We start from the raw sequence: 23,701 nt of genomic DNA on the forward strand, positions 1-23,701 counted from the left end.
TGGCTCCATCCCTTCCCTGTCTCACTTCCTCACTCCAGTGTTTCCTGGAATCAACTCTAAATCAACCACTTGCCCTGGAATCCCTGTTGCAGGGTCTAGTTCTGGGAGCAAAAACTAAGGGGGTAACAGGTCCTACTTATTATGGGCTGAATTATGTCCCCCACCAAATCCCCATGTTGAAATCCTAACTCCCAGTGCCTCAGAATGTATTTAGAAATAAGGCCTTTAAAGAGGTGACTAAGTTAAAATGAAGCTGTTAGGATGGGCCCTACTCCAATATGACAGATGTCCTTATAAGAGGAAATTTGGATACACAGAGATACCAGGGCTGTGCGCACACAGAGGAAAGGCCATGTGAGGACACAGTGAGGACAGCTGTCTGCAAACCACCAAAGAAACCAAACCTGCTGACACCTTGACCTTGGACCGCCAGCCTCCAGAATTGTGAGAAATAAACTTCTGTTGTTTAAGTTACTCAGTCTGTGGTCTTTTATTATGGCAGCCTAAGCACACAGATGTACTATTTGAGTGCATAGAGTATGTTTTACCTCATCTCACCTTCACAACAGCCCTATGGGTGGGGCTCAACTCTTATCCTCATTTTCCAGATGAGGAAAGCAAGGCTCAGAGAAGGGAAGAGACTTGCCTGAGATCATGAAGGTGGTAAGCAGTGGAACTGGGCTTCGGCGGCTGGAGGTCTTGGCCTCTTAGAGGGGGTTGGGGACCAGGGAACAGAGGGTGGCGATGGCAGTGCCAGGCTGAGGCCACTCACATGAGTCTCTGTGCTGAGAAAGTTGAGGCCATTGTGGTTGATGGCAAGGATGCAAGGGGCTGGCACAGCAATGTTGCTGCAGCTCTGGATGAAGAAGAAGGAGGAGCCGAACATAGGTAAGGCGCTGAGGAGGCCTGGGCAGGGAGAGGGGGTGGCAGTTACGTGCTGGGCAGGGCTCACTGACAACAGCCATGGCCCTGAACTGCATAGCTTCTCTGGGCTGTGTCCAGCCAGTGCAGAAGCCCTTGGTCTGGGTCTCCTCCCATCTCTCTGGCCTCCCTTCTCATGGCCTCTTCCTCTATCCCTGCTTGCAGCTCTTCTTCCTCTGCCCAGGGCCACTTTGAGCCTAGGTGACATTTCCATAATGTAAAGACATGTTTTCTCCAGGCAGGTGCTCAGCTTGACTGGCACTGAAAAATGCCTTTGTGCAAAGAAAGAGGTGCCTCCATACCCATCCTCCATGACCACCCTCCTCAGCAAAGCCCCCTATGATCACCTCCCCTGCCCTGCAGCTCTTACCCAGAAACTGGGCACGGGCCTGGTGGGGGCTGAGCGCCTGTGTCTGCTGCCGGTGCTGGCTGACCAGGTTGAGCCAGGTCGAGCCTGCCGTTGTACGGTAGAGCTGGGCTGGGATGTACTCCTGGACTTCCCGCCTGTGTACGGAGGAAGGGGAAAAAGGTCCTGAGTGAGCTCCCAGGCTCAGGCAATCCTCACTGTGCAGCGGGCATGCAGAGCAGTCCTGATCTATGCACCTCCCTGGAAGACTAAATGCTAGGGAGTGTAAATGGGCTGAAAGTGGGGTAGAGGTGCCCACAGTGCCTTGGTACTGCTTAATCATGGCTGGGGCCAGTACTGCTAGGATCCCTGTTTGCAGTTAAGGGAACTGAGGCTCTGAGAAGTTCACTGACTAGTTCAAGGTCACACAGTGACTGAGTGAGTTAGCGGCATGGGTTGGTGGGGGCAAGATGTGAACTCAAGGCAATTTCATCCTTCATACCTTCTGCCCCCAAGGAGAAGCAAAAGCCGGAGGGGTGAGAGGAAACATCAGGGTAGGCAAAGCAGCCACAGGGCTGTGCAGAGCCTTGAGCAGAGGAGTGCTGGGCCTCCAGGCTGAGGCCCCTGGGCATCAGCTTGCCCCAGCCCTCTTCCCTCTGACATACGCTGGCTGCTACCTCAGGCAGCCCCTTTACCTCTTTGGACATCTGGAAAATACCAATAGCAGTACCAGCCCATCCTGACCAGCTGGAGCTGCAGATGAAGGAAGGGTGGGGAGAAAACCAGGGGAACCCCCTCCTCCCAAGAGATCCCCTGGGTAACATCTGTCCTTCTTTCCACTGCTGGGGTAAGGGTCTGGCATCTGAACCCAGCCTCCCCAGTTTTGGATTCTAGTTCCCCCACCATTAGCTGGCTAGTCTTCAGTAAGCCATATAACCTCTCTGGGCCTTATCTGTAAATGGGGAAAATAAAATGGAGTTGGGAAGAATAGCTGACATAATGCAGATGCAGAGTCCCTTGCAAAAAGTAAGAACTCAGTGATTATTTTCATCCAGGATTGGGATTATATCTTTATGTGCTTCCTGCTCTTTTCACTTAAAATTATACATTAAAAAAAGAGCTTTGGGCAAGGCGCGGTGGCTAGCGTTGAGATTACACCTGTAATCTCAACACTTTGGGAGGCTAAGGAGGGAGGGTAACTTGAGCCCAAGAGTTCGAGACCAGTCTGGTCAACATGGTAAGACCCCCGTCTCTACAAAAATTTAAAAATTAGCTGGGCATTTTGGCATGCACTTGTGATTCCAGCTACTTGGGAGGCTGAGGTGGGAGGATCACTTGAGCCCAAGAGGTCAAGGCTGCAGTGAGCCGTGATGGGGTCACTGCACTCCAGTCTGGGTGACAGAGAGAGACTCTGTCTCAAAATAAATAAAATAAAATAAAATAAAATAAAATAAAATAAAATAAAAATAAAAATAAAAATAAGGAGCTTTACATATTGAGCCCTTACTGTGTTACAGGCACTGGAATACACATGGTACGGACATCATCTTACTATTCTTTTTTCCAGGGGTTCTCAAAGTGTGGTCGAGGGGGTTGAAAATCATTTTCATCACATTAGGAACTTGTCATTTTCTCTCTTGTGCTCTCAACAAGTGTACAGTGGAGTCTTCCAGAGGCTGTATAACATGTGAGATGGTAACAGGCTGACTGCAGAAGCAGATCTGGGAAGCCAGCTGCCTTAAGTCAGACAGTACAGAGCTTTGAAAATGTAAAAGTACAGAGCTTTGAAAATGTAAAATTCTCACTAATGGTTTTTTTTTTTTTTTTTTTTTTTTTGAGACAGGGTCTTGCTCTGTTACCTAGGCTGGAGTCCAGTGGTGCAATCACGGCTCACTGCAGCCTCAAACTCCCAGGCTCAAGTGATCCTCCCACCTCAGCTTCTCCAGTTACTGGGACTACAGGCATGTGCCACCACGCCCATGAATCACTAAATTTTTTTTGAAAATAGAGTTATTTTTCATAAAAAGTTATTTATATTGTCATTTAGTGGGTTAATTTTTATTTTTAACTGAATTAATAAATCAATATTTTAACAGGGTAAATATATTCATTGATATAACCCACATAAACAAAAGCTCTTTGAGGTCCACTTTTTTTGTTTTTGAGACGGAGTCTTACTCTATTGCCCAGGCTGGAGTGTAGTGGTACAATCTCAGCTCACTGCAACCTCTGCCTCTTGGGTTCAAGCAATTCTTCTGCCTCAGCCTCCCGAGTAGCTGGCGTTACAGGCGTGCACCACCATGCCCGGCCACGAGGTCCTGTTATTATTATTATTATTATTATTTTGAGACGGAGTTTTGCTCTTCTTGCCCAGGCTGGAGTGCAATGGCATGATTTTGGCTCACTGCAACCTCCCTCCACCTGCCAGTTTCAAGTGATTCTCCTGCCTCACCCTCCCAAGTGGCTGGGATTACAGGCATGCGCCACCATGCCCGGAATTTTGTGTTTTTATTAGAGATGGGGTTTCGCCATGTTGGCCAGGATGGTTTCAAACCCCTGACCTCAGGTGATCCACGCACCTCGACCTCCCAAAGTGTTGGGATTACAGGCGTGAGCCACTGTGCCCAGCCTATTATTATTATTATTATTATTATTATTATTATTATTATTATTTTGAGATGGAGTTTCGCTCTTGTCACCCAGGCTGGAGAACAGTGGCACAATCTCGGCTCACTGCAACCTCCACCTCCGGGGTTCAAGTGATTCTCCTGCTTCAGCCTCCTGAGTAGCTGGGATTACAGGCACCTGCCACTACCCCGGGCTAATTTTTTTTTTTTTTTAATTTTTTTAGTAGATATGGGGTTTCACCATGTTGGCCAGGCTGGTCTCAAACTCCTGACCTCTGGTGATCCGCCCATCTCGGCCTCCCAAAGTACTGGGATTACAAGCGTGAGCCACGGCGCCCGGCCAAGGTCCTCTTTTCAAGAGTGTAAAAAGGTCTTGAGACCAAAAATTTGAGAATGACTGATTTACATTGTGAGCATTAATTATAACTTAGAGAACATCAGTTTAAAGGCTGTCTAGGCCAGCCAGGGTGGCTCATGCCTGTAATCCCACTGCTTTGGGAGGCTGAGGCAGGAGGGTTACTTGAGCCCAGGTGTTCAAGATCAGCCTGGGCAAAGTAGCAAGACCCTGTTTCTTTTCTTTCTTTCTTTTTTTTTTTTTTTTGAGACGGAGTCTTGCTCTGTCACCCCGGTTGGAGTGCAGTGGCGCTATCTCGGCTCACTGACTGCAAGCTCCGCCTCCCGGGTTCACGCCATTCTCCTGCCTCAGCCTCCCGAGTAGCTGGAACTACAGGCGCCTGCCACCATGCCTGGCTAATTTTTTGTAGTTTTAGTGAGACGGAGTTTCACCATGTTAGCCAGGATGGTCTCGATCTCCTGACCTCATGATCCGCTCGCCTTGGCCTCTCAAAGTGCTGGGATTACAGGCATGAGCGACCACGCCCGGCCACAAGACCCTGTTTCTACAAAAATAAAAAAGTTCAGCCTGGTCAACATAGCAAGACCCCGTCTCTATAAAAAGTGGTATATCATTTTTTAAAAAATAAAGAGAAAATCAATAATTAATTAAATACATAAGTAAATAAAGGCTAACACCCATAATTTACTTGACGACTCCCTGTTGCTGGATATTGAGGTTACTTCTGATCTTTTGCTCTTGTAGCAGCATTGCAGTGAATGCTTTTGCGGCTGAATCTTTCTGCATAGCCACATGTATTTCCTGGACCACAGGGAACATGTGTCCTGAAAGCTTTTTTTATCATTACCTTTGCTCTGAGCTAATAATACCAGCCAGAAGCAACTTGCGAAAGAGAGGCGGGGGTCCCAGCTCCTGTGGCTAGTTGGAAGACTTCAGCCCCCAGGCAAGGACAGCCCCTTCCCAGACAGCCCCACTGGTATAAGAGGGGAGTCTGAGGGCCTGGGGACTGCCAGCTCTGAGGAGGGTGGAGGTGGGCTGAGAGGGCAGGGTTGCCTGTCCACCCCAGCTGAGACGGGAGGGCAGATGCTCACACGCTCGGCAGGTAGAAGTGGTCCTTGGCGCGATGCTGCAGTGAAGCCAGCTTGGACACCTGCTGCAGCAGCTGCTCGCTGGGCCGGCTGGCCGGCACACTGCTGAAGAGTCCCTTCAGGTAGTCAGGCAGGACCTGCAGGGAGCACCTGGGTGAGGGGCTGCCAGGCAGGCATGCGTGCAGGCACTTGGCTGCAGGGGACCTGGGGACATGCATGTTTAATGATTGCAGCCCCATCCTCTTCTGGGATAGGATGGCCTATTACTTTCCTGGGTTTTGGGGAATGATGGCAGAAGCACATAAGGGTGACGTGGGAGGGCTGTGGCCTTGATGCCCATGAGGGAGTCCCCATAGCAACCTTGTGTAGGATGTGGGCTGGCTGGTGAGAGCAGAGCATCAACACTGCAGTGTGGACATGTATCTATCAGGCCTGCTGTTTCTCAAAACTGAGTGTGCCTGAGCCACGGGAGGGCTTGCCAAAACAGACAGCCAGGCTGGGCTCCTGAGGGTCTGAGGCAGGAGGTCTGAGGCGGGACTTGAGGATTTGCCTCCCGTTTTTGCCAGTCCACAAGCCTCAGGTTGAGTAGCATGGTGCTGGACTGCACAGGGCCATGCTTCAACAGTGACACCACGTGGCCACAAAATCTACGTGACCATATTGTGTACAATTCCTGAAGTTTTGGCACCAGTTCCACAAAAACACACACTTTCTGTCCAAGCACTTCCACACATACTGGCACAGTAGGAGAAAACCCAGACTTTGTAAACTCCATGATCCTGACTTAGAGGACTTCTAAGTCTCACAGAATAACACACAGACAAAAATGACAGTACTAGCAAAGCCTGGCTTAGCACTTGGAGCAAAGGACAGGCCCACGTTCAGAGGAGGAAGATATCCAAAGGAAAGGGGAATGCAAAGAAGGCCTAATGGAAGAGGTGCTGTTTGGGGGCAGCTTGCTGGGAAGGACTTAAATAAGCCAGGAAGCGCAGATGGAGGGATGGCATGCGCAAAGGCTCTCAAAGGTGGTGAGGGCTGTTTCGACTTCTCCAAAGAGACCACATAGGGGAGCAGAGGCATCAGGGCTAGAGACGTCCACAGGGCCTGAATCATGAACACTTCAAACACCAAGCCTGTGGAGTCTGATTCACAGGCCCAGGGGAGCCTAGAAGGTCCCAGAGTCCAGAGAAGCCTAAGTGTGCTGACCTGGTTGTAGTGCATGGTCACATATAGCTCATTCTCGAACTTGAGTGGCTGATCCCAGAGCACACGCCGGAACCAGAGCATGTAGCCGCCGTCCACCTGCTCCATCTCTGAGGCCACATCCAGGATGTAAGCACGGCGACTGAGTGGGCACACATGCTGGCCTGCAGAGAGCAGGGAGGCAGGGCTGGGTGGGGGCATGTGTGCACACACATGTGTGCACCTGTACAGAGCATGTGTGCAGACCCCAATCTGCTACCCAGGTGAGGTATCACCTCGGACAAGCCACCTGCCTGTTCTGGGACACAGCTTCCTCATTAAATTAGGAGAGCATGCTTGTCGAATGGGGTGTCCTATGTTTTACTGAAATATTGATGACCACAGATGGTAATAACTCCAATTCAAAGCTTTAAGTAATGCTCCATTTCTCCTGGGGAAAGAGGGGCTCCTGAGGAGTGCCCCGAGTGTGGCCTGCCTGGATCTGGGAAAGTGCCCTGCATTATTCTCAGAGAAGGCCCAGCTCCTTTCCAGAGGAGGCTGGGAACAAGGACAAACACAAGAGGCCTCACACTATGAGACCCAGTGGGTGCCTTTCTGCAGACCTCCTTCAGGAGAGACCCCTTGCCAGGTACCTGGCATAGGTGGGGGTGGGGAGGATTGGGGTCTGAGCCTGGGAGAAGCCCAAGTTTTTCTCTCTTGCACTGACATTTTTGCCACCCATCTCACACCTGCAGTAAAATCTTACTAAAGAGAGGGAGTTTGGTATGATTACATGATTACCACTGTGTGACTGTGAGTAAGTCACAACTTCTGTGGCAGGCTGAATAATGACCCCTCCAAAGATGTCCAGGTCCTAATCCCTAGAACTTATGAATATGTCACTTTCCTGGCAAAAGGCACTCTGCACATGTGATTAAGTTAAGGATGTGGAGATGGAGATGATCCTGGATTATCCAAGCAGGCCCAGCGTCGTCAGCACATGGGTCCTCATAAGAGGAAAGCAGAAGGGTCAGAATCAGAGGAGGAGATGTGAGACCAGAAGCAGAGGCTGGCAGGGAGAGAGATATGAGGATTCTACACTGCTGGCTTTGGAGATGGAGGAAAGGGCCATGGGCCAAGGAATGCGGGCAGCCTCTAGAAGCCGGAAAAGGAAAGGAAACAAATTATTCCCTAGAGCTTCCAGAAGGAACCTGGCCCTGATGCCATTTTCATTTTAGAACTTCTGACTTTCAGAATTATAAGGTAATATATTTATGTTTTTTTAAGCCACTAAATTTGTGATAATCTGTTATAGCAACAATAGAAAACTAATACAGCCTCCCTGGGCCTCAGTTTTCCCATCTGTAAATGGAAAAGCTAACAGTCTCCATCCACTTCATAAGGTTGTCATGGGGATTAAAAGAGTTCACAGAATGAAATGCTTTTTTTTTTTTTTTTGAGATGGAGTTTCACTCTTGTTGCCCAGGCTGGAGTGCAATGGCACGATCTCAGCTCACTGCAACCTCCTGCCTCACCCTCCTGAGTGGCAGGCAAACGTCACCATGCCTGGCTAATTTTGTATTTTTAGTAGAGATGTGGTTTCTCCACGTTGCTCAGGCTGGTCTCGAACTCCCGACCTTAGGTGATCCACCCGCCTCGGCCTCTCGGAGTGCTGGGATTAAAGGTGCAAGCCACCACGCCTGGCTTTTTTTTTTTTTTTTTTTTTTTTTGAGATAGAGTCTCACTCCATCACCCAGGCTGGAGTACAGTGGCATGATCATGGCTCACTACAACCTCCGCCTCCCAGGTTCAAGTGATTGTTGTGCCTCAGCCTCCTGAGTAGCTGGAATTACAGGTGCACACTACCATGGTTGGCTAATTTTTAGTAGAGATGGGGCTTCGCCATGTTGGCCAGGCTGCCCTGAAACTCCTGGCCTCAAGAGATCCACCCGCCTCGGCCTCCCAAAGTGCTGGGATTACAGGCATGAGCCACCACACCCAGCCTGAAATGCTTTGAATTGTACCTGGGGCACAGCATCCGTTCAATAAATATCAGTTATTAGGACCGTTTTGTTACCTGCCATTCTCCCCTAATGTCTTAGCTGGATTTGGGCAGGCAGGGCTGATGGCACATGGCTGAGGGCTGAGGCAGCGGTAGGGAGAGCTGGCTGGGGGTTGCTGGAGCTGACCAGCTGGTGACAGGAGGCAAGACCATGATCTAGAGTGGGCAGTCAGCAGATGGAAGGGGCTTTGGGATGCATGACAGTTACCTAGGGTCCCAGGAGCCCTCGAGAGGGGCTAGTGACACCTCGGGAGGGGCTTCTCTGGCCATTATTAAGGCATGAAAGACAGGAAAGAAGGCTTGCACCTATAGGTTCCTACAGGTTCCATAATATGCGGCGCTATTAATGGAAACCTTCCCAGGATGTAATCTCCTTGAGGGCACAGCCTGTGTCCTCACATTGAGCATGCCCTGAGGGACAAAGGGAGGGATGAGAGAGGGCTCTCATCATAAGGTGAGGCAAACTAAGCAAAGCAGAAAGGGACAGATAAAGGGCTGGGCGTGCTTGGTACACACAGAGATCCTTCCACATGGGGGTCAAGGGGCTTCCTGGAGGAAGTGGCACCTGACTTGGGCCCTAAAATCTGGGTGGAAGGCCCCACATGGCACAAGGCCCGGGGATGGGAATGGGCCCAGCATGCTCAGTCTTCCTGGCACTCACCACGGTTGGTGACAACGAAGATAACATATTCATTGAAGGCCTCAGGGCGTGTCAGAGCCATCTCAGCACATATCTCTTCCACCACGTCCAGGGCCACCTGGGGGTGGGGCGGAAGAGATGAGGCCATGCCAGTTGGGCTTGACCTCTGTCCTTCTGGCCCCACTCAGGCCCCCAGAGGCCATGTGTGGAGTTCCTCAGCCCTCTTCACAAAGGCGCACAATCCTCTGAGGTCTCTGAGAATCAGCCTCAGGCAGGGAAAGAACACAGCTTGTGGTCTGAGACTTAGGTTTAAAATCTGCTTCTGTCCCTTTTTTGCAGGATGACCCTGAGCCAGAGGCTTAACCTCTCTGAGATGCAGTTTGCTCTTCTGAGAAATAAGTCCTGCCTTGTGGGGCTGTGGGAGAGCCTGGGAGGGCTCAGCATCATTGGGGGCTTACTCCACCCCCATCCTGGAGCCTGGGCTGTCCTTGTCCCTGCCCCTCCAGTACCTGGCTGCAGGAGACATTTCTTCACTTACAGTGCATGTTTTGATTTTGAGATGGCGTTCAAGGCCTCCAGGAAGAAGAAAGAGTTGCCTCTTGGAACTGCGGCCTGCCTGGGGTAGGTAGGTGGGAGAGGGATGACAGGTTGGGTCCTAGGATCTGGGACAGCCCTTGTCTCCTGCCCTGGGAGTTCCCAAGCCAAAGGATCCTGGGCTGGCACGTGTAGGAACACTTGAGCACCTGGACCGCGCAGGGCCTGTCTGCAAGCCCCTGAGTGCAATGCACCTGACAGAGAGGTCTCTGGGCAGGGCTTGTGTCTCCCATTCATTTTTTTGTGTGTGTTTGTTTTTGTTTTTTGACACGGAGTCTCGCTCTGTCACCCAGGCTGGAATGCAGTGGCACGATCTTGGCTCATTGCAACCTCTGCCTCCTGGGTTCAAGTAATTCTCCTGCCTTAGCCTCCCGAGTAGCTGGGATTACAGGTGCCTGCCACCATGCCCGGCTAATTTTTGTATTTTTAGTAGAGACGGGGTTTCACCATGTTGGCCAGGCTGGTCTCGAACTCCTGACCTCAGGTGATCTGCCCGCCTCGGCCTCCCAAAGTGCTGGGATTACAGGCATGAGCCACTGCGCCCAGCCTCCCATTCATTTTGAACCCACTCCCACCCCATGCTCACCAACATGGCCCGAAGCTCTATGCTGCTGGGGAGCTCCAGACGACCTCCGAAGCGCAAGGTTTTCTGCAGGTTCTGCTCACAGGCCTTGGCGATCCCTGCAGAAGCAGGGAGTCCAGGCCTTGCCCAAGGTGGACTGTGGGAGAAAGGGGCTCGCTCCTCTTGCCACCAACCATGAGCCCACTGCATTCTCTCCACAAGCTGTGGGGAAGGCATTTACTCCCCCATTTGACAGTTGAGGAAACAGTTCAGACAGGGACAGTGACTTGCCCAAGGTCAAGAGCTAGAGGTTAAGAGCTGGATTTGAACCCACATCCCACGTGGCTAAGGACCTTTTATCTAGCCCATAGTCCCCTTGGCAACCTATACGCCTGGAAACCGCTGTCACCCTGAGCTGCTGACTGGGGAGCTTGTATCTCACAGGCTCTGTGGCTAGGGTGATGCAGCTCTGCTCATGCCAGCTGGGATACCCTGCCAGCTGCCCTCCCTCACCCAGGCCTCCCAGTGCAGGAGACCCCAGCATCAGTGCTCCATTTCTCTGAGTCAAGAGTTCTAGGGCACATTCTGTTGCTTTTATGCATCTGGGAGCTCTTCCATAGGGAGCTGGGTCTATTCATCTGTGGGTTGAATGTTTGTTAATTGAATCAGAGAAGCATTCAGAGGCAGGAAGGGTAAGGTCTCCTATCTCCTCCACGGCTGCCATGGTGACTACAGGGGCCCCAGCCTCCTTCTTAGGGAGCCCCAGGGGTTGCTATGGAAACAACGCTGAAGAGCGGCCCCGCCTTTCTCCATATTCTAAGGGGGATGATACCAGCTTGGGCCCACCTCTGCCCAGATGCCTCAAGACCCTTGCTGAGTCCCAACAGTCAGAGAGGCAGGGCCGCACCCCAGTACTCTGGATTCTTGCCCACCTCCTTCTCTTCTCCCACGTACCACATATTCCCACTCCTGTCTTTGCTCCCGTCACTCACTCCACCTGGAAATCCCTCCTACCCAGGGCAATACTTCCTCCAAGGAGTCATCCCTGACCACCCCCTCCATTAGATCAGAAAAACCACCACGCCGGCCCCTGTGAAACCTTCACAAATGTTTGGGGAGTATATTAATATTGGTAAACATTGCTCAGCACCTGTGAAGACGAGGCCCTCTGGGTTTCCCCTCCCACCAGCTGCCCACCCAGTCCCCAAGGGAGAAGCATGCAGCCCTGGGTTCCCACTCATTGACCTCTCACCCTGAAAGGGCAGGCCTGGGGTCCGGCTCACGTCTTGGAGGAAGCGAGTGAGGTGTGGGTGGAGGACCTCAGAGCAGCTGTGGTAGGCGGTCACGATATACAGCAGCCTCCAGCCTCGCTGGCAGCTGTCCCTGCAAGGACACATGGGGGCCACATCACAGGTGGCCACAGCACTAGAGTGTGCCAAGAGCCTCCTGGGATTGAGCTGAGACAGATTCCAACTCTCAGGCAGCTCCTGTCCCCTGAGGATGCCCCTCCCTGCGCAGTGATATGCAAAAGGCATATTCTGCTTGGGAAGTCAGGATTGGGGATAGGGACAGAAGGGGATGGGGCCCCAGACATCTTCCCCAGGTAGGAGAAGCACTGCGACTCTTTTCTCTCCTATTCTTCTCTTTTCTGCCTCACAACAGGTAGGGGATCTCTCTAGGGAGGCTTCTGGGAAAAGGGGAAGCTGCTGAGACTGTGTAGAGGTCATGCCAGGTAAGGCCCAGGGCTGGGAGGAGCAGGAGGACAAGCTGAGTGCTTCTAAAAATCCTGAGGGGATGGAGAGCAAGTGAGGAGGTAGTGCAGATGGAGACAGGAGGGTGGACCTGATGGTAACAAGAGCATGCACACATTGGGCACCCACTGTGTGCTGGCCCTGCATGAGTGGAACACAGTAATTCATCTTCACATGGTCCTGGGTGTGAGGGTTTCATTTGTAGGGATATCTGGTGTCTGGGAACAACACTTGGGCTTCCTTTGGGAAACCACCCACCCCGCTCTGGATCCCTGTGGTTTGGAGATGGGCATGGAAGTCAGGTTTGGTCAATGTGAACACCGCAGCCCCTGGCCACAGTGATTGGCCCAGGGATAGGCATAGTTGGTTCAGGGTTGAGCCTGTGACCAACTCAGGCCTGTAAGGCTGGATTTAAGAATTTCTACAGCAAATATTGGGTCAGTCTTGCTTTCTCTGGGATTGCTGAGCTGTCGCCCCAGACCTGCCACCTTGCTACTCTGTGGGAGAGGCTGTTTGGGAATGATCAACACAGAGGAAAGCAGAGCCAGAAGATGGAGAAAGCCTGCTTCCTAATGACACCTGGATCCAGCTATGCCTGAGGCCACATACTCACTGACTTTTCACTTCTCTGAATCAACAAGTTCCCTTTTGGTTAAACCAGATTGAGTTGGGTTTCTGTCACTTGCAACTAAGAATCTGGACTTACACATTATCATTGTCATTTTACAGATGAGGGCACTAAAGTTCAGAGAGCAGAAATGGTGTGTTCCAGACCAAGTAATTCCAAAAAACGTGCTCTATTGAGTGAGGATGAGGGTGAGGGGAAGATAATCCAGGAGAGGTCAGGCCTGAGGAGGTGGGAGGCTGAACTGGTCCCTCCTGGAGCATGGACACAGTGAGGGGATGGTGGGGTAAAGTCCAGTTCACTCACTGCTTGGAGCTGGTATTGTCTGTGATCTGCTTCACAACTTGGCAGTAACATTCATCCCGCATGACCTCATGGTCCCCGCACAGCTGAAGGAGGGCAGGGAGGTTACACACCAAAGACATGCGAGGGGCTATGTCATATACCAGGTACATAAGAACAGGGTGGGCACCTGAAGACCGGCCTGGTGTCCCTTTCCCAGCCCCCTCCCCACCAGCATGATGCATTCCTCTTTGGACCATGGGAGAGGTTTCCCACCCTAACGTCCTGTGACTCATTGACAGATGGGGAAACTGAACCACAGAGCAGGAAAGGGGGCATCTGGCAAAGTTGGCTGGACTGACCTTCAGGAGGTTACAAAGCACGTCCAGGTCACTCTGGCCCTTCAGTGGGGCATCCCCCATGAACCTCATTACAGCTGTAGGAAAGACCTATCCCACTCAGACCCACCAAACCCCCAGTTGCCCACCCACCCCAGGAAGCCCCAGGGCTGAGCCCCTCCCTGGGAGCCTTGGCCACAGGCAGCTGGGAGCTTCTATTCTCTTAAATGTGTTCCATGTCTGAGCTGGCGGGAGGGAAAGAATCTGAAGATCAGGGAGGAGTGGCAACCAGTAGAGATCACACAGTGCTGGATCCCACCTAGCCCAGAGCCCTGGCTGCAGTCCCACTCCCACACCTAGGAACATGTCGGTGGCCATCTTGCTGAGGCTGCTGTCGCTGAGTTCGATGAGGGATTCCTGGAGGGGAGTCTGTGGGGGAAGAGGGCTGTGTCACGATGGAGGAGGGACACGTCAGAACAGAAAGGGGACACATTGTGTTCCAAGGCCATATGATAACAGGAGGGTCCACGTCACAAAAGGGGAGCCAGGCCCAACACTGGGGACAGAGGCTGTCCTTGGGAGGGAATCGGGGTGCTGAGAATCAGAGGGTCTCACTGAGAACAAGTTTGTTGGCCCCAGGGGCCTGGGAGGGGGCCCCTGCATCACCATTTTACAGATGGGGAAACTGAGGTCCTGGACTGGACACCTTGGTGAAGCAAAGCATGTCCTCCAAGGTTCTGGACTCCCTAGGCTCCTTGGATTTCAGCCTGAGGCCATCCCTGCAGTGGGAGGTGGGTGCTACTGACCTGTCCTGCCCAAGCCTTGGCTACATCCTTTTCCACATGGGAAAGAACCCCCAGGGAGGGGGTTCTTGACCCACCACTGATCAGTCTACCGGTCACGAAGACCCCCAGAGGCAGGCACTGAAATGGGCCTCACACCTGGGTGGTCTCTCATCTCTCCCACCAGAAGTGGGGCCTCCAAGACTGACAGCCTACAGTTTGGATGGCAGCAAGAAGCCCAGCACCCTCCCACTGTGGGAAGAGGGGTGGGGCCGCCACTCACTGGGGTCTCCTCTGAGGGTCTCGGAAATACTTCTGGGCAAACTCGAGCATTGTGTAGGGTGGGAGCGCCAGGGCGTCCTCCCCATGGTCAGCAGAGCGGGCCCTGACTGGGGGACCCTGTAGAAGAGGCGGAGCTAGGAAGGCCCAGTCCGGCCACACCACGCCTAGCCCTTCGGTCAAAACTGACAACGCAACCCCTAGCTGACTGGACCCAGATTCTCAAGCCGCCCACCCACCCATCCCTCTGGACCCACCCGCATCCCGTTGTTCTTACCCCTTCAGCCCGCCCACGCCTTTTACTTGCTGTGCTAACCTGGCTCCCTGCCCCACTTGGCCACGCCCTTGCCCGGGGTTGACTTCCGCAACTGCCACGTCACAGCTGACCCCGCCCCTCGGTAGCTCCACAAGCCGCCCACTCACCTGGCCCCGCCCCAAACCCAGTAGACTTCACCAACTGGCGGGCCCCGGCTGGTCTGACCCCATTGTCCTGATTACAACCAGCTGATCTTCATCCTTCCCTACCCCATTTGGCCACACCTCCAACCATCTCTGGTCCCATCTCCCGGGTCTCACCTGCGGCTCACTCTCCCTGGTTCACCCTCACACTAGTCCAAGATCAGCCACGCCCCAAGAGCCTGGCCAGGCCCTTGGCCCACCTTATCCCCACTCGCCTCACCCCTTCTGCAGCGGCCCCTTCCCCCTGGTCTACCCCGCCCCACCCCACCCACACTGGTCTCACCTCTCTCCTGCGGCCCACCTCCTGTGCAGCGGCTGCAGAGGCCACAGCAGCGGCCACGGCGGCTGCTCGGCCGCGGCCTGGCTCCGTTGGCAGCTGCAGGAAGTCGGGGGCAGCAGCGGGCTGCACCAGCTCCGAAGGGAAGCGGCCCACACGCCCGTGGATGGTCCCGAACCTCCAGCCTAGGGGTGGGTAAAAGGTCTGAGGCAAACAGGAGGGTCTTGTCTTGTGACTAAGGGGGTCCTTTAGGGAGATTTGGGAACCTTCTTAACCCTTCTCTGGAACTCTATGAGGCAGGCCAGGCCATCAAACCCATTTTACAGATGAGGAAACAGGCTCAGGGAAAGAAAGGGATTTTCTCAGGGCCACAGGACCATAAAGGGGAAGTGAAGCAAAAAGGCAAAGCAGGGTTTGTGGACTCTCAGGTCATGTGGAGACATAAAGAGAGATTCAGGCCACAAACATGGAAATGCCCACGGAGACCCCTCAGGCAAAGCAGAGGGCTGGGCTGTCTGGCCACCAACAGATACTGACAGGCCACGGCTGGACCTTAGGAGACCTGACTAGCCCAGGCCACTTTCGGGCACCAAGAAACCCTCACTGTGCATCTGCACCACGAGTGGGTGAAACTAGGATGCGCCCTGTATGGGGTTCCAGGTTCTGGGGCACACACCAAAGTCGGGGCCTCTACGTCGCAGCTCCTCCAGGTACACCACCTTCCTGCGAACCACGCAGCCAGCACTGTAGCCTATGGGCCAGGCTCGGGTCAGCATCTGCCAGGGAGGCCCCCTTGGCCAGCCTCCCCTTCCTGCCCCCAGCCCACCCCAGTGGCACTGACCCACTCGAGGTGGCTCTAGGGGCTGCAGGTGTATGATGTCACCCTTGTGGAAAGCCAGCAGCGCAGGGTCCTCAGGCAGGAAGTTCCTCACAGCGACCACGTAGTCAGAGTCCTGGGTCAGCCAGAGGCAGGGTGAGGGCAACAGCCCTATCACCCCACTCCCAGAGGCCTAGGGCCACCCCTGCTCCTCACATCCTTCCTGACTCATCAGGGAAGGGAGCCTTCATTAGGTGAGAAGAGGGAAGGGCATTCTGGGTGGAAGAAAGGGCTGGAGGGTGAGTCTGAGGGACACAGATGGACTTTAGGGCACACACATAGGCCTTCCCCACTCAATCCCTCACAGACTTTCCTGCTGAAGTCTTCCTCGGGCCTGGGGCACAGAGATGACCTGCCCTAGGCCTGGGGGCTGCCAGTCAGGAGTGGGCAGAGGGGATGGAAAGAGATTGTGATGCAGTGGACGGGCCATGCAGCCAAGGCAGGAGGGTAAGGAGTACAATTGCTGCAGACCTCAGAGGAGGTGCTGTGCCACCCGGCAGGGGGCATTGGCAAAGGTTTTCTGAAGGAGCAGGCAAAAGGGAGAAAGGGTATTCCAAGTGGAAGGCACAGCCAGTGCAAAGGACTTAAGGTAGACAGAAATCTATGGACACAGTCATATTTCCCCGGAACAGGGAGATCCCTGTTGCTGGCCCTCAGCCTGGGTGGAGGGAAGATCTGTGAGAAGATCCTTACCTTCTTCAGCTCCAAGATGAAGTCATCTACCAGGGTCTTGACCTGGTGCGCTCGGGCTGAGAAGAGGATGACCTTCTCACTGGCCAAGTTGAACTCCAGCATGTTCTGGGAGGGCATGGTCACAAACAGGATATCTGCAAAGCTGGAGGATGGGCCGGTGGCATGACTCCCCTGCCAGAGGGATGCCCTCCTTCCACCTATTGTGCTGCTTCTGATCCTGTCCTGCCCCATTTGAAGCCCAGCCCCACCTTGGCCCCATTGTGCCAGCTCCCACAGGACCCTAAGCTTCCTGCTTCCCCTCTCTGACCCAGGCTGTGGCTTCAGCTCAGTTCCTACCACCCTTTGGGCCGACACTCCGGCCCCTCTCCACCCTTTGTCCCTTGGTCCAAGCTCTAAATCTAGATTTGCACCTACCCAAATCTCTCTTTCACCCATTGACCAAATTCTCTCCATCTTTCAAAGCATGCAGGTTTTACCTAACCAGTTGGCAAGGTTCCATTCCCATCCTCGTGTTAAAAAGGACAAAAGGGACTTCTAGCAGGGGAGGGAGTCTGAGTACTCAGTAAGGTGTCACTGCTGGCAGTGGTTCCCTCCCCAGCTGCATCAGGATTTGGTCATTTCCAGCACAGCTGCCCCTCTGCACAGTGCTACTGCTGTGCAGGCTGGGGGGAGGGCAGGGGAGTGGGTGCCTAGCTCAATCCCTTCCTGGCTGTGTGACCTGAGACAAACAACTTCTCTCTCTGAGCCTCAGTTTCCCCAGCTCTAAAATGGGTTTGCTTCAATGGCTTGGCACAGAGCCTGGCGCATCATGGGTACTTGGTAAGTGGCTGTGGAGGGGAAGGAAATGCCGATGCCAGTCTGTATCCCAGTCTCCAGCCAGCCCCACTTCACCCCTGCTGGTCACCTGTATGCACGCAGGACCCGCAGCTGCCCGCCGGCCTCCTGGCCACCCTTGACCATCCTCAGGAGTTTGATGCCCACGTGGGACACAGCTAGGAGCTGCACACCAGTGCCCACGCTGCCCTGGGGCAGAGATGAAGGGCGTGTGAGGATCCTCTTGTCTCATCCCTGAATCCTCTGGACAGGTAGGGGGCAAGTGAGGGGCTCGCACCATGGCGGGGAAGATGCGGGAGAAGTAGACCTCCCAGGTGTCTCGTGCAGTGCTGACCACGGCCCGCTTCACACTTTCCGTTACCAGAGGCCTCTGTGTGTCCAGCTGGTTCTGGGCTATGGGAGGCCAGGTCTGGTCAGGACCCTCTCCCCACTCCCCTGGCAACCCCCATCTCGGGGATGTCAGGGAGGGAGGTGGCTGATACCCAGCAAGAAGGTATCTGACCAGTGTCTATACTAGAAAACTGAAACCCAGAAACGGATGAGATGGCCAGGACACACAGTGTGTCAGGCATTGCCAACCCCAAACATGCAGCCCGGCCATGTGAGAGGCCAGAGAAGCGGAGCAAGGAGGCACATGTCTGGGAGATAGTGGGCCTGGGCTTGTCAGCCTCAGTCTCCCTCTGGGACAGGGCTGGCTGTGCCTCTGACTGGTTGCCCCATCAGTACCCCTCCTCTCCCCCGAGATACCAAACAAGGCCTTCATCCTGAGCCTCTCATCCTCAGAGATGCGAAGGCAGGCCTCGGAGAGCGTGTCGTGCAGGATCTGTGGGAACAGGCTGTGATGCAGGCAGCACATGGGACTCCCCCAGCCGGGACCCAGGCTGGACTATACTAGGGTGAGTGGCAATGTGGGAGGTGTCCCATTTTGCAGCAGTGGGGTCATCTGTAAGCTGGGTCATCTGTGTAAATCAGATCCCACTTACAGGGCCCTCTCCTTTCTCCTCACCCCCACAATCCAGGCCACCCTTCCTAGGCCACCGTTTCCTAATCTATATAGGGGGGTTTACAGGGTTTACATTTGATCTCTGGGCCATGTCTAGCTCAGACAGACTATGGCTCTGATTAGGTTGAACTGTGGGCTCACTGACCCTGCCCATGGGAGGGGGAGATTCAATAAAACAGCTGCCCATCCTCACCCCTGTCAAGGACCCCAAATCCCAACATGCAGAGGCAGGCTTTGCAGCTAGCTCATCTTTGCGTCCACACAGCCCTGCTGAGTTCACTGAGGCAGAAAGGGGAGACAGGACCTCACCTGCCGGAACAGGAGGTCAAGCTGCACAGGATGGCTGTAGCTGTCCTTGGGGTAAAACACCTGCAGGGGCGGGGCTTCAGTGGGTACTGTCCGACTGCCCCCTGGCCTTGCTTCACACCCGGCCCCGCCCCCTAGATGCCGTTCCGCCCCGGCTGTAACTCCACCCCTGGTTTCAGCCCGGCCTTTTTCTGTCCTCCTGGGCTCCCTCCCCAAGTCCTAGACCCTCCTCTGCCCGCTTCAGCCCCTCCCCTGCCCCGCTTCAGCCCCTCCCCTGGCTACGGCTGTGCTCGGCACCTCTTTGCGCAGGAAGATCTTCCAGGGGGCGTCCTGATAGCCGTAGAAGTTGGGATTGATGAGGCGGTGCAGCCGCGTCTGCGTGAGTTCCTCAGGGGGCTCCAGCGATCGCGAGGGCAGAGCTGGAGAGCGCGCGGATCAGGGAGTCAGGAGAAGGCACCTCGTTTTTTTATTTAATTAATATATATATATATATATTTTTTTTTTTTTGAGACGGAGTTTCGCTGTTGTCCCCCAGGCTAGAGTGCAGTGGCGCAATCTCGGCCCACTGCAAGCTCCGCCTCCTGGGTTCAAGCGATTCTCCTGCCTCAGCCTCCTGAGTAGCTGGGATTACAGGCGCCCGCCACGACGCCTGGCTAATTTTTTGTATGTTTAGTAGAGATGGGGTTTCACCATGTTGGGCCTGCTAGTCTCGAATTCCTGACCTCAGGTGGTCCGCCCGCCTCGGCCTCCCAAAGTGCTGGGATTACAGGCATGAGCTACTGCGCCCGGCCACAGGCACCTCTTAGGATGAAGTGGGAGAGGCAGGGCGGGTGGAGGAGGGGACCCAGGAGCGGTCCACGGAAACAGCTGCTCACAAGGGTCACATATGACCCAGCCTTTCATTCAACACATAAAAACACCTATTGGATGTGCCCACCACCACGCCCAGCTAATTTTTGTGTTTTTAGCAGAGAAGGGGTTTCACCATATTGGCCAGGATGGTCTTGATCTCTTGACCTTGTGATCCGCCCGCCTCGGACTCCCAAAGTGCTGGGATTACAGGCGTGAGCCACTACGCCCAGCCAAAACACCTATTGTATACAGGCCTGGGCTAAAGGCTGAGATGGCCCCGCAAATAAGGTAAACAATGCCCCTGCCCTGGAGTTTAGTGCCCATGGCAGGTGTGGGTGGCACAGATCATTCAGAAACAAAGCTCTCACTGCCCGAGGCTGGGGGGGCAGTAAAGCAGGGTGGTTTAGGATGGATCCTGGAGAGCTGGTCTGTGAGGTCCTTCACTCCTAGCAATCTAGGCAGACCTTGCCGAGGTGACAGAGGTGACATTTGAGCTGTGACATGAATGGTGAGAAGGAGCCAGGCATGCAAAGGTCTTGGGGAAGAGCATTCTAGGCACAGGGAACATGCAAGGCAGGAGCGGGCTTGGAGTGTTCCGAGAACAGAGAGGAACAGAATGTGCCAAGGGGAGGAAGAGAGGAGATGAGGCTGGGGAGGTGGGCACGTCATGTCGCGTCTCATAGGCCACGGTGAGGAGTTTGGAGCTTATTGTAGGAGCCATCAGAGGGTTTTTGTCAGGGGCAGGATGGGAACTGCTTTATAGCTGTTAAGATCACTGCAGCTGCTGAGAGACAAAGGGTGTAGAGGTTAGGGCTTCAACTGTGATGCCAGGAGGCCTGAGCTGATATCCCTGGTCTGACACTTTTGAGCTGTGTGACCTTAGGCAAGCCAGTTAACCTATCTGTGCCTCCATTTCCCCATCTGCAACATGTAGGAACAACAGTGCTACCTTGAAGGGTTCTGGTAGGATTACATGAGGCCAGGATGGGCCTGGCCTGAGATCTGTGCTACTTAAGTATTGACATTATAATTACACCAATGTGCTCACAAGATGTACACAGGGGCTCAGGGAGATAGACACACACACTCCACCGACACACTCACCTGTGCCCACAGACTTCCTCATATACTTGGACACCCTGCCCTCCCTCCCTCCTGGCCCTCTCACCTGAAGTGGGTGCCATGGATGGCCTTGGTGCACTGGTCACCGGCTTCACCAGGGCCACGGCCTCTCTGGACACCTGTCCCACCCCAAAGAGACTGCTCAGGGGGCAACAGGCAGGCCCTGTGGAGGGGCAGTGGCAGGGCCACAGCTTATAGGGGTAGCTGGTTTCTGAGGATCCCTGAGGCCCCTCTTTGTCTTCTGTTCCACCTGGGCTCAGCCCCACCTTCCCCCCTCACCTGGGTGCCAGGTGCAGCTGCCAGGTGGGTCATCTGCCCTTTCAGGATCATCAGGGCCTCCTCGTGAGGGTCTGGCCGCTTCATGAACACTTTCCCGCCATCCTTCCTGTGGGCATTGGAGTACTGTGGTGGGTTGACACTGAGTCTCCCTTTCCCATCACATAGTTTGACAGTAGGAAACTTCCTCCTCCTCCACCACCCCCTATCATTATAAATGAGAATCCAGGGAGAAGCAGAGACTGGCCTGAAGTCCTACAGCACAACCTAGACAACAGCAGGGCCTCATCTGGACTCATCAGTATAAAGAAACTCCCTCCCTAACAGGAGCTGGGCAGGGCGCTTCAACCCAGTAAGCTGGTGGGCCATGATGGACACTCAGGCACAGTGAGGGGGCTGGAGGGCTGGGGGCAGGGGCAGTGCTGACCTGAGGGCCTCAGGCCGGCCTCCCCGGAACGGCTGCTGGTACTGCCTGACAATATTCTTGATCTGCTGTGTGGGCTGTGGGAAGTGCTCAGAGTTGAGCGTAGAGTACCGGACCAGCTCTGGGGAGGGTGAAGCTGTGGGCAAGGGGCGTGGTGGGAACAGGGTGAGGCCACAAGGGGCACAACCACACCACCAGGCCTGTCCTGGGAAGCCCCAGAGGCTGGGATAGGGCACTCACTGGTTTCTGGAGAAGCCTGATCCTGAGCTAGAACAGGGGCAGCCACAGGCTTGAAGGGGAGCCTTGGAGCCTTGGCCAGAGGGGCTGGGGCTAAGGGCTTTGGAGTGGCACGCAGGAGCACGGGTTTGGCAGGGGGACCGGTGCCTACAGACGTCGGCTGTGCCTCTGGTGCTGGGGGTTTCTGTGGAGAACAGGACGTGAGGGTGGGCTGCCTGGGATATACCAGGCTGCTCTCTGGGACTCCAGATCTCTGTCAGAGATGGGTTGTGGAGCTCCTGGGCTCAAAGAGGCACAATAGTGCCCTGGAGCAGCACAGCATTCCTCTTTACAGCTTGTGTCTCCAAGCAACCCCTGCACCCTGGGCAGGCCAGGCTCACCTCTGCGGGCAAGGATCTCAGGGCAGCACTCAGGGGCTGCTGCTGGAGTGCCATGGCCTGCAGGGTCATCTCCCGGGCCTGGGGAGAGGTGGCAGTGGTGACCAGGCAGGTCCATTCTCCACCCCCCAGCAGTCCCTCCCTCACTCACCAGCAGCACGGCCTGTTTGTGGATGAAGGCTTGCTGCAGAGCCAATGTGGAGGCATCCAGGCCTGGGACTGAGGGGAGGGGGCAGAAGGCACAGATGGCACCGGAGATGCCCTCCTCCCTGTCCTCTCAGCCCCCATCATGCTGTGGCTGCCTCCATTCTAGCACACCAGCAAGTGGCTCTGGCCCTGCCCAACCCTGGAACCACCCTGGGGAGGCACTGACTTGGCTTTGGCTCTGGGGGTCTCCTGGGGGTGTCTTCAGTACCACTACTGCTGCCTCCACCGGGCTGGCCTCCCCCTTTCATGCGGTAGGCAATGGCTGTTGGCTTCTCCAGGTCCTGGGGGCAGTGGGTGGCTCAAGTGACCATCTCATTGTTGTACTCCCAAGGTTCCATGGCAACAGGCACCTGACACTGGCCTCTTCCCCACTCTCTCGTGGGAGGGGGCAGCCTCCCACCGGGCTCAGTGTCTGCTGTATGCTCAGCCTTTACCCCTATGGCATCCCAATCAGTCGTATCCATAACCATATGAGCTCCCAACCCATCCCCTCATCCCCAGAGGAGTAAACTGAGGCTCAAGGAGGGGTTGTGCCCTGCTCAGGGCTGCGTATCATGCCAGGGGCAGTGGGGGTGGGGTGGGTTCTGGAGTTTCCAGAGTGAGTAAGGGTACCTGAGGGGTCTCGTGAGATCTGGGGCTAGAAGACCCGGGGACCAAGGTCATTCAACTCCATCCAGATAGAGATATTTTAGTGGCCCCGGGGGGCTGGCTGCCACCAAAGGTGCACTTCTTCCCTTTCTTTTTTTTTTTTGTTTGAGACAGGGTCTTGTTGTTGCCCAGGCTGGAGCACAGTGGTGCAATCACAGCTCACTGCAGCCTCAGACTCCTGGGCTCAAGTGATCCTCCCATCTCAGCCTCCTAAGTAGTTGGGACTACAGAGGCATGCCACCACACCTTGCTAGAGGTGCACTTCTAACTGTGGGTCCTTCCAGGATCAGCCAAGAGCAGCTCTAGCTGTGAAGAGACCCTCATCCTTTGTCCAGCCTCCAGCAGACATCCAGATGGGACACACCACCCCATGACCCTGGCTGTGAGAAGCTCTCAGGTCACCCTGTACAAGTGTGTGACTTGGGTGTACATGCTGTGCCTGCTGTCTGCAAATGACCCACCCCACACCATCCCTACCGCATCCCCGTAGGACAGCACAGGGTCGAAGAGGCTATCCAGGTAGCAGTCCAGCCCCTTGTGGGGCACAGCAGGCTCTCCAAGACTGTCTGACTCTGGAGGGGAAGGCACAAAAATGTCAAGTTCTTTTTTCTTGATGATTTCCACCCCACACAGTCTCTAAGGCTCCCTCCCCACCAGAGACAGCAGCCATTGTTG

The 23,701-nt window shown here is 54.5% G+C and overlaps 1 protein-coding gene and 1 long non-coding RNA gene across 51 annotated transcripts in view; one reads left to right on the top strand and one right to left on the bottom strand.

Moving 5' to 3' along the window:
* The window catches only part of MYO15A (myosin XVA), a 61,115-nt gene that overhangs the window by 6,731 nt on the left and 30,683 nt on the right, over window positions 1–23,701 (bottom strand). For 6 of the 50 annotated variants that reach the window (XR_010152930.1, XM_054670327.2, XM_054670318.2 and 3 more), the window contains exons 32-61: window positions 23,504–23,598; window positions 22,545–22,659; window positions 22,323–22,390; window positions 22,175–22,252; window positions 21,798–21,978; window positions 21,561–21,693; window positions 21,137–21,242; window positions 20,904–20,976; window positions 19,181–19,302; window positions 18,887–18,946; window positions 18,322–18,397; window positions 17,852–17,967; window positions 17,645–17,763; window positions 16,741–16,882; window positions 16,012–16,123; window positions 15,847–15,921; window positions 15,177–15,355; window positions 14,439–14,554; window positions 14,080–14,152; window positions 13,730–13,802; window positions 13,398–13,471; window positions 13,060–13,142; window positions 11,630–11,760; window positions 10,402–10,496; window positions 9,760–9,837; window positions 9,243–9,339; window positions 6,544–6,704; window positions 5,341–5,474; window positions 1,292–1,425; window positions 773–906 (exon numbers count right to left, since the gene is read on the bottom strand). Coding sequence is in view for 7 of the 50 variants with exons in the window: in XM_054670327.2 (XP_054526302.1) it covers window positions 773–906; window positions 1,292–1,425; window positions 5,341–5,474; window positions 6,544–6,704; window positions 9,243–9,339; window positions 9,760–9,837; window positions 10,402–10,496; window positions 11,630–11,760; window positions 13,060–13,142; window positions 13,398–13,471; window positions 13,730–13,802; window positions 14,080–14,152; window positions 14,439–14,554; window positions 15,177–15,355; window positions 15,847–15,921; window positions 16,012–16,123; window positions 16,741–16,882; window positions 17,645–17,763; window positions 17,852–17,967; window positions 18,322–18,397; window positions 18,887–18,946; window positions 19,181–19,302; window positions 20,904–20,976; window positions 21,137–21,242; window positions 21,561–21,693; window positions 21,798–21,978; window positions 22,175–22,252; window positions 22,323–22,390; window positions 22,545–22,659; window positions 23,504–23,598 (3,233 nt within the window). In the remaining 43 variants the exon portion in view is untranslated. Of the gene's footprint in view, window positions 1–468; window positions 1,119–1,291; window positions 1,426–3,445; window positions 3,586–5,340; window positions 5,475–6,543; window positions 7,675–9,242; window positions 9,340–9,759; window positions 9,838–10,401; window positions 10,497–11,629; window positions 11,761–13,059; window positions 13,143–13,397; window positions 13,803–14,079; window positions 14,153–14,438; window positions 14,555–15,176; window positions 15,356–15,846; window positions 15,922–16,011; window positions 16,124–16,740; window positions 16,883–17,644; window positions 17,764–17,851; window positions 17,968–18,321; window positions 18,398–18,886; window positions 18,947–19,180; window positions 19,303–20,903; window positions 20,977–21,136; window positions 21,243–21,560; window positions 21,694–21,797; window positions 21,979–22,174; window positions 22,253–22,322; window positions 22,391–22,544; window positions 22,660–23,503; window positions 23,599–23,701 lie in introns of those variants that run through there. The other 44 variants (XR_010152942.1, XR_010152943.1, XR_010152945.1 and 41 more) reach the window with 36 other exon arrangements.
* LOC129137590 (uncharacterized) lies at window positions 17,659–18,937 on the top strand. The gene is made up of 3 exons (XR_008540283.2): window positions 17,659–17,825; window positions 18,358–18,470; window positions 18,843–18,937. It is a non-coding gene; the product is annotated as an uncharacterized LOC129137590 (long non-coding RNA).

The sequence above is a fragment of the Pan troglodytes genome, chromosome 19, assembly GCF_028858775.2.
Source record: "Pan troglodytes isolate AG18354 chromosome 19, NHGRI_mPanTro3-v2.0_pri, whole genome shotgun sequence".
In the NCBI taxonomy this organism is placed as follows: Eukaryota; Metazoa; Chordata; class Mammalia; order Primates; family Hominidae; genus Pan; species Pan troglodytes.